Genomic DNA, 9,977 nt, shown 5'->3' with positions numbered 1-9,977 from the left:
TGCTAATAGTTTAATAAAGCGGCCCGGTTTAAAACCCAACACTTGTGTCTGCCTCTTCATTCCAACTAGGGGGGCAAGTGTCAGACTTCACAGTAGTCCTCTAGAGACAGCTAATGGTTGATTGATCTTGCAAAGCACCAGTGGTGTTCCCTCCCCAAGAGCATTCTGACATAGACATGAGTTTACTGTTTCCTCACTCAGGTGGTGTGAATGCATCAAATGCCTGAATCAGAGAGGCAGCATGGCATTCTAAGCACCCCATAAATCTCTTCATTATTTGAGTTCAAACTAGTTTCTGCTCTTAGCCTCTTGTGCTGTATTTGAGAAGGAAAGGGCTGACACAACAACACCCATGGAAGAACTTTTCAGGGGTAAACATTGATGATTGTAGCTGTGCTTCCATACTGACTTTGTATTTCTTGTTTAGATGGTTGGCTCACAGTGGAAAACTTGGTCAGAAGCACATACTATAAGAATTTCCAATCCTCTAATCCTTTCTCCTAATGATCTCCTCTTTTGTGTTCAGCTCAGGCCTCAGGACAATAATGTAAACCTTTGGAGAAAATATACAGACCAGTATTCCAGCACTAGAGGCCAAGATAGAGAAGATCTCCACGGCTACCATGTATTTCCCATTGGTGCTCAGGTAGGTTGGTAAAAAAGACAGCCAAACGCTGCAAAAGATCACCATGCTGAAAGTGATAAACTTGGCTTCATTAAAAGTGTCTGGAAGCTTCCTGGCTTGAAAGGCTACAATCAAGCTGATGATGGAAAGAACTCCCATAAAGCCCAGGACAATGTAAAACATGACAACAGACCCCTCATTACAGAAGGCTACAATCTCTTCCGTCAATGACTGCATGTCAAAATCTGGGAAAGGGGGAGAGATTCCTAGCCATACCATACAAATGCTTACTTGAAGAAAGGAGCAGGAAAGGACAATGAAGCTGGCCAGTCTTTTCCCTACCCACTTCCTCATGCTGGACCCTGGTTTGGTGGCCATGAAAGCTATGACGACCGTGATAGTTTTGGCCAACACACATGACAAAGCCATGGAGAAGACAATGCCAAAAGCAGCTTGACGGAGGAAGCAGGTTACTTTCATAGGCTGTCCGATAAACAGCAAAGAACAAAGGAAACAAAGCAGAAGGGAGAGGAGTAGACCGTAGGTGATATGCCGGTTGTTGGCTTTGACCAGGGGGGTATTTCTGTGGGTAATGAAAGTTCCTAGCACTAAAGCTGTGATTAGAGACAGAGAAACAGCTATTGAAGTCAAACTGATCCCTAAAGGTTCTTCCAAGGATAGGAAGGTTGTAGCTTTAGAGAGACATCCATCTTGGTCCTTGTTTGTATATTCATCTTCTGGACATTTGACGCAGTCTTCCATATCTGGAACAAACAAAAGGAACAGGGGTTGTCACAGTGGCAACTCATGATCGCCTTTTAAGTATGGCCATTGTGGGAAACCATTCCTGTTTATGCTTACTGCTGGCCCTGTATATGGAGTAGAGGCTTATAATTTTTACACATTTTTGAAACTAGTGGTGGTGGGGGGAATCTTTTGTTCTGTCCCTGCCCCCCCCCCCAGGTGAATGAGGAAATGGAAATTTGGGGAGAGGGGATTAAAGGTTATGCAAATACACTTTCCTATCAAATCCATACTAATTTGATGGATGGAAATATCATTTATGACAGTGTAAATGTCCTGTTTGGGGGGTTTTTTAAAAATGAAAAAGTAATTTCTGTTTCAAATATTGGTAATGTTTGAGAATGGCCTGCAAACCTCTGTAACGTATGCTACCTTAGAACATGTATCTTCAATATTTGCCATCTGACAGAACCCAAAAAAATACAAAGTGTAGAAAACAAATTCTCTAGCAAACAAAAGGAAGTTTACTATTCAGAAAGACTCTCATACCGCCATAATAATTAGGCCTAAGAAAATATCTGGAATTGTGATATTATAGATAACATTAAACACATTGTTGAATAGTAACTGACCTAAAATTATTCACATTTAAACAATAAACATATTCATCAAAATACACTATCTCTACAGTTATATGCACAAATTATCATTATCTAATGGTGTTGATTGTCTTATATAACATTTTAATATTAGAATTTCAATACATTTCTCCCCAAAATAAACATTTCACTCATGCCAAAGGGGATGGGTAGCAGTATTGTTCAGTTCTCCCTAAATTTTTCCTAAATTATTTTACCCTCAGAACACAATTTGAATTGAAGTGGTGGAGGGGGAGGATGAGTACTTCTGCATCATCTTCACTGGAATAGATTTCCTACTAGTTTTGTCCCGATCTTATGCTCCGTGGGGCTTCCATCTGATTTTGTACAAGCTGCAACTCAAGGCTGCAACTCACTTTGCCTCTTTCCTGTGGCAAGCAAGATCCTCTAAAAACCAGTTTGCCTCACAGCAGCTTGTGCAAAATCAGACAGAAGCCCTACAGAGAAGCAGTGCGTGAGACCGGGACAAGTGGGGAATCGGTCTGGGTCTATGTAAAACTTCTTTACAAGCCTGCTGAAGACACAAACTTGAGAACTGAAAGCTTAAAGCCTCATTGTGAGTTAGTTGTTTGTTCATAAAGCCAAATGTATCTTATCAAGATTCATCATATACCCGTCTGGTTCGATATCTTCCCTTCTGGGCATGGAGCACAATCATAGCAGCAAAATTTCTCTCCTTCCTTTTTCTTCTTCTGATAACCAGGACGGCAGTAATCATTGCACACAGACAGAGGCAGCACCTATCCACAGTTGAAAGAGATTTGGGATGGGAAATATGGGGAAAGTATTGTATCATTTACCAAGCAGTGAGCATGTAAAGCAGAATAAATCTGAATCAGGCATACAGCAATTGTAGCAATTTGCCTGATACAATATGTTTGTGTATATATCCTTTTGTATTCCATCCCTTTGTTGAGGAAAATTTGTGGACAGACTCACCAGTCATTCTGGTGTCTCTTCCCAGTGAAGAACTTATTTGTATATGACTCCTTTACAAACCTACCAAATACTAAATCAAGGAACACATGAGTTCATATATACGAAAGAACCCCCACATTGAAATATTTGTCATGTTGGTCTCAACCTTGTCTTTAATGTATGAGTGTGAACATTGGTCCTGACTTCATCACACAGCCAGCAAAAAGTGATCAATATATATTTAGCCACGGAAAATGTATGCCCCTAAATCAATGATCTGGATAATGGAGTGGACTCAATTCAAACCTGGTTAAAACTTGCTTGCCATACAATGATATCTTCATTGATGATGAATTCTTCTCCTTTGAGAGCATTGGGGTCTACTCTTCCCACTTTCACACTGCCAAAGGACTTGTTCGGGAAGGTGACTAGGTTCATGATATCGAACCCAGTTATCCTCTCGCTGGTCTCATCAAAATATATCAATTCTCCTGCTGAATTATTAAATGAAATGCCTTGCAGAATCCGGTGCAGCTAAGTGAAGAAAAGGATAGCAATATATATATAAAAAATGTCCTGCTGTATACCACCCCCACCAAAAAAAATCTCTTCTTGAAGATAAGCTTTAATTTAAACCCAGACAGATAATACAACTATTTTTCAAAGAGTTGAAAGACAATCCACTGGATCTCAGAGGAGATAACACACAATGCCACACTGTTGAAAAATCTGTACTGTTATTCATGTTGTTTGGCAGGAGGAGGAGGAGTTGGTTTTATACCCTGCCCTCTACTACTCAAAGGAGACTCGGAGTGACTTGGGATCACCTTCTCTTTCTCTCCCCACAACAGACCACCCTGTGAGGTAGGTGGGGCTAAGAGAGCTCTGAGAGAACTGTGACTAGCCCAAGGTCACCCAGATGGCTTCATGAGGAGGAAGAGTGGGGAATCAAACACAGTTCTTCAGATCAGAGTTTGATGCTCTTCATTACTCAACCACACTGGCTCTTTTACATTACTCTTTGCCATTCCACTAAGAGGACATTACCTGCCAAGGCTGGAGATGCTGAAATTCAAATCTTCTGTCACCTGCCATTGCTCCATGCTTGGATCTTGATGAGAGAAGGGCATGAAGGGCATGTGCTACAGCATAGACTGCATTGTAAACACTGTAGCTGTGGCCAGTCATGTGCATTTCAAACACGGGATACGGAAGGCTCTCTAGCTTTTCCTTTCCAGTACATGCGTTGTCATCCTTCAAGAGCTCCAGGGGATTTAGGAGTGGGCAGTCAAATACTTGCTTCCAGAAGTCCTGGAGAAAACCATCTCCTTGGGTTGAGTCAGGTTTTATGTGCTGAAGAAAGTTCTGGAACCCTGGAACCTCCATGGTATGAATTGTGAAAGAAATGGCACCTTGGAAGTATTGAAAATCAAAGTATTTTAGATGGCCTATTAATACATAATCAGTCTGGACTGTCATAATCCACACTTTTTTTAATGCAGCACTTTCCTTACTTCCAGGATCTCCTAGAAGCATATACATGCTGAATGTTACAATTCCCATGGAATCTCCATAGAAAATAAGCGCACTGGCTTTGGTATCTGGAAAAGTTTCATAAATATTTGAGGCAATTTCATAAATGTCATTTAGGGTATTCCAAAGGAATCGTTTGGGGACTGGTACTGTAAGGGCCAAACAGATCTCATTTTGTGAGAGCAATGGTTCCATGGCCTGTATAAAACGTTCTCCACTTTCATCATCCACGGCGAACAGCCCAACCCAGGTCCATCCAAAATGGAGAAGCAACTGGACAATCCTGATGTACTGATGGTCTTCATTGGGAACCATGCGGTAAAAAGTATTAGACTTTGTGGCATCCTCAGGGGCAAATGACCCATACGTGAGCTGAAAGAAGGGAGAGGTCATCTCACCTGAATTCAGACGGCCAATTTGGGCCACCACAGAAAACACCTACATCTGGATTTAAATGGAGCATTCAAATGCGCACATCTGGATTCCACCTCGCTCCAACCCTTACTCCATTGCTCTTCTACTTTAAAAAAACTACCAGGTAGTAAGTGATAGCAAATCACAGATGAGCATCTGGGGCACCATTCTCAGCTATCTGAATGGCCTGGGAGCACCAGGGAAGCATCGCTCATGTGCTTGAGTGGTGTGACTCTCCTCCAGGGCATGCACAACCTGTCCATGTTCTGGTAGAGGGCTGTGCACTGTCTGACTGCCCCTGGGGCGCTTTCCACTGAACCAGTTTTCTTCTGAGATGGGAGGCTGCCACCCCAAGCTGCCCATCTGTACCCAGCCTAAGAATTCCTGATTCAGTTCCTAGCATCTTCATTTAAAGGATACCAAGTAGCAAGACCCGGGGAGGACTCTGGAGATCCATTGCCAGTAAAGTAGGCAATGTTCACTTAGATCGCTGGTGGCCAAACTTGCTTAATATAAGAGCCACGTAGAATAAACATCAGATGTTTGATAACGATAAGGAAGGAAGGAAAATAGAAGGGGAGAGGGAGGAGGAAAAGATGGATGGAAATAAAGCAACTTTAACTTCAGATACATTCTCCAAACCACCAGCTGGCTTGGTTTGGAAAAGCGATTTAAAGAAGAAGATGATTTTGGATTTATATCCCACCCTTCACTCTGAAGAGTCTCAGAGCAGCTCACAATTTCCTTTACTTTCCTCCCCCAGAACAGACACCCTGTGAGGTGGGTGGGGCTGGAGAGGGCTCTCACAGCAGCTGCCCTTTCGAGGACAACCTCTGCCAGAGCTATGGCTGACCCAAGGCCATGCTAGGAGGTGCAAGTGGAGGAGTGGGGAATCAAACCCGGTTCTCCCAGATAAGAGTCCGCACCCTTAACCATTACACCAAACTGACTCTCCACACCAAACTGGATCAATGCCTTCTCCAAGCTGGCTGATGAAGCAGTGAGGGCTTCATGGGCCACATGATATGTGTGAAGGATCCATATGTGGCTCTTGAGCCACAGTCTCCCCGCCCCCCCACTGGACTTAGGTGGACTAATGTTCTGACTTAGTCATGCATTATTATAAACAGGGCTTTTTTGTAGCAGAACTCTGTTGCATTTTAGGCCACATGCCCCTGATGCAGCCAATCCTCCTGGAGCTTACAGTAGGCCCTGCACTAAAAGCCCTGTAAGCTCTTGGAGGATTGGCTACATCAAGGGAGGGTGTCCTAATATGCAAAGGAGTTCCTGTTACAAAAAAAGCCCTGATTATAATTTCCAAAGATGTGTGTTTGGGCAATTAATGTTTCCCAAGTAAATATGAAGTTTTTGAGCCAGTTAAAGCTAAAAATAGGTCTGGATGAATTCTTTCACATCATGGTAATGTAGACCTTTGGGGATGTATGTTGTTGGGAAAGGAAAGGTCCCCTGTGCAAGTACCAGTCGTTTCTGATTCTGGGGTGACGTTGCTTTCACAATGTTTTCACTGCAGACTTTTTATGGGGTGGTTTGCCATTGCCTTCCCCAGTCATCTACACTTTCCCCCCAGCAAGCTGGGTACTCATTTGACCAACCTCAGAAGGATGGAAGGCTGAGTCGACCTCGAACAGACTACCTGAAAACTCAGCTTCCACCAGGGATTGAACTCAGGTCATGAGCAGAGCTTAGGACTGCAATACTGCAGTTTCAACACTCTGCGTCACAAGGCTCTTGTTGTTGGGTTGAGAAATTAAACTGCTCAAATTGCATATTGGAATAAATGTGCGTAAGAAGACTGGAAGAAAAAGAAAGAGGAAGTTGGGTGTGGAACAAGAGGCCTAGTTCTCTCCAAGGACTCGAGTGCTGAGGCCTCAGCTGAAGAAATTTTTGTTTGGTGTGGGCCCTCCCTTTAGGAACATCCCTTCTTCTGGAGGAGGTTAGCCCCCAGACCACCTACCTATGAGCTGGAGCTGACTTCTCTTGGATGTAACATGCTGAAATTTCTGAGAAATGAACATGAAATGGAAGTCTCCTGCTAAATCCCTTTGCCTCCTTTCCTTCACCATCGAAGGAACAATATGGCTCCCCCCATAATCAAACTGTATTTTCAGTCAATCATGTATTTTCAATCAGTCATGCATTCACATTACTATTCCCAGATAGGAAAAAAAAATGTAGTATCAAAAAAAAAAACTTACTCTAAAACACACATTTTACCTGTGGAATCTTGTAAAGACTTAAGAGGTCTTCCATATGGAAAGAAGTCTCAGATCCGAGTCCCCCGATGACAGCTATGAGGTTTTTCTGGGTGTCACATTTGTAGCTGGGGACAAATCTTTGTGATTTGAAGAGCATGTCCAGAGTAGTACGATAGGTCATCTTCACATCATAGTAGCTGTCGTAGATGTGGGATCCAAGAGTAATGTTGGGCAGTATCTTGGGATACTCGTTGATTTCATGGATGGCAAACAACAAGGCAAGGATGTGCTGGTAGAACTTTGTTACCATACTGTAAACAGAGCAGAACATTCTTTAACAGGAAAATCCTACAAACTACAAATAACCGTGTTATAATTGTGACCCATTTTGATTTTGCCTAATTGTAAGGACATTTTTACATTCCTCACTGATATCTTTGAGTTAATAAACATCTTTGACCAAATAGCAATAATAATGCATTACAGCATTTGTGGTAGGCAAAAATTGTCGCCATGTAAGCCCCCAAATATGCTGCAATGGTTTCTGTTTAACACAGAGAATCCAGACTTTGCAGTCCCTTCCCCCTAGATAAATCGCTATCTTTGCTTTGCCTTGCACAAATGTCATGTGCAATGAAAGAGCTCTCATCATTTCTGAATTCCGTGTTCTCTCCAGCAGCTTGGAAGGTAGGATCTCAGAACAGAGAAAACAGATTCATCTTGCCTCTATTGCACATACATTCAATTGCAAAAGCATGAACACTAAGCAGTAATGGAAAGCACAACCTCTATGGAGGTATACTGTGAGCATGAGATAATATATTTTATGACTGAATCTCCACCCCACGTAATTTCTTAGGCAGAAAGGGTTCTCGTTATGGGAAAAGCTATCCCTCATGTGGTTCACAGACAGCACCATAAACTGGACACTGGACTGGGGGAGGGGGGGGGGAAGGAAGGATATTGAACCTTTTCACTTATATAGGTCTGTTGTTTTCTATTAAATGCTCATCCTGTCCTTCTTCCATGATGATGTATGTAATTATCCCCTCTCCATTTTATTCTGACAAAACCCTGCTACAATTAGGGTTAGGATAGGCTGCAAGATATAGTATGTACCAAAATCATCCACTGGTCTTTCTGACTTATGGAAGATTTGAACCCAAAGCCATCTTGGTCCATTTTAAATTCTTGTCTCCCTGGTCCAACTATACCTTAGTACAGGAGTGGCCAAACTGCAGCTCGGGAGCTACATGTGGCTCTTTTACACATCGTGTGAGGCTCTCAAAACCCCAATGTTCCATTGGCCGGTTTGGAAAAGGCATTTATACCTTTAAATCATTTCTCCAAGCCTGTTAAAGTTAAAATTTCTTTATTTCCACTTCTCCCTCCCCATATATTTCCTTCCTTCCTTCCTTTCCTTCCTCCTTCAAACATCTGACGTTCATATCTTGCAGCTCTCAAACATCTGATGTTTATTCTATGTGGCTCTTACATTAAGCATTTTTGGCCACCCCTGCCTTAGTAGCTCCCAAGGTAATTCTTATATTAGAGCAGGGCTTTTTTTTTTTCTTTTTTCTTTTAGCAGGAACACACAGGAACGCAGTTCGGCTGGCTTGGTATCAGGAGGTGAGGCCTAATATGCACATGAGTTCCTGTTGGGCTTTTTTTGTGTATAAATCCCTGTGTGAAACTACAGCGATGTCAGGGGAAGTGGCCTAATATGCAAATGAGCTCCTGCTGGGCTTTTTCTACCAAAAAATGCCCCGTATTAGAGATTATATCTGCCACAGTGGATATGGTGGAAAACGAAATAAAATGGCTTACTGTGGATCCTCATACGCTTTCTCTGCAGGATGCACCCTGAATGACGATGTGTGAAGAGTGTATGTGATCATAGAAGACACCCCACCCAGGAGAAGGTCCCCAGGCTGGTACTGCTCATGTGGAATAGGGAGGGGATCAAGCATGGAGCACAGCATAGTGTGTTCTCTCCAGTCCACAGGATGAAACAGCAAAAGCAGCACCACCAGCCTGAGCAGCCTGGCAAGACTTCTCTCCAGAGGCATGCTATCTTGAGCCCATCGGCAGTGTCACAGGCTCTCTTGTACGGTGGCTACCTTGGGCAGCAGCCTTCTGAAATGGAAGCACCTCCATCCTTTTCCTGCTGTCCATACAGTGACAAATGCACGCCTTAAACGCTAGCTCAATTGCCCAGACGCCAAACTCAAAACAGGATGCAAGAGATCATCCGCTCCGTCTCTCATCACTCAGTGCCTTGGTTCAATTTCTGAATTATCCCTTTCAGGCCTATTTATTAAATGTTTTTTTAGAACCTTCTGAAAATTCATCGAGCCTTAAAGTCAGAATGAGCAAATTACAGTGAAGTGGCTAATTGCGAGGAGAGACAATAACATGGAGGCAATTTGGATTATTAGTGCCACATTTAGAACTAAATGTTCTTTCCCCCTCCCCTACATATGACAAGGGATTTTCTGTGCTTGTTTTCCAGACTGAGCCATTTCCAACAGTAAAATCAGACTGTACTAGGGAAACAAGGACACAGTGTGGAGTTTCACCTTGTGACATTGATATCCTGCCATTCCAATCCTGATTAAGGCAATTCTAGACATCAAAACTGAAATGAAAATCATTTCCCAGCTCTAGTTTTACTAGGGAAGTGAGTGTGAAAAATATTTTTGCACTTTAATGGTGAAATTCTGTTAATTGTGAAAGCAATGCTAGGCGAGCCAGACCTTAATTTAATCCTTAACAGCAGAGGCTAATATCTGTTGAGAGAAGTCAGCATTGTCAGAAATGATACCAAAGATATCTGATACTGCATATAGAAGACTGGACAATTCCTTG

General features: G+C 42.7%; 1 protein-coding gene across 1 annotated transcript; it reads right to left on the bottom strand.

Annotated features, from left to right (window-relative positions):
- Positions 1-487: 487 nt before the first annotated feature.
- LOC132582955 (vomeronasal type-2 receptor 26-like) lies at positions 488-9,178 on the bottom strand. The gene is made up of 6 exons (XM_060254621.1): positions 8,937-9,178; positions 7,129-7,420; positions 3,994-4,851; positions 3,253-3,480; positions 2,642-2,768; positions 488-1,389 (listed from the first exon to the last, which is right to left on the bottom strand). Exons 1-6 carry the CDS (start codon positions 9,176-9,178, stop codon positions 488-490), a joined length of 2,649 nt encoding a protein of 882 aa, XP_060110604.1.
- Positions 9,179-9,977: the final 799 nt, after the last annotated feature.

This window comes from Heteronotia binoei, chromosome 15 (assembly GCF_032191835.1).
Source record: "Heteronotia binoei isolate CCM8104 ecotype False Entrance Well chromosome 15, APGP_CSIRO_Hbin_v1, whole genome shotgun sequence".
Classification (NCBI taxonomy): Eukaryota; Metazoa; Chordata; class Lepidosauria; order Squamata; family Gekkonidae; genus Heteronotia; species Heteronotia binoei.
The sequence above is the reverse complement of the archived record's forward strand: the minus strand, read 5'-3'. Positions and strand labels throughout refer to the sequence as shown.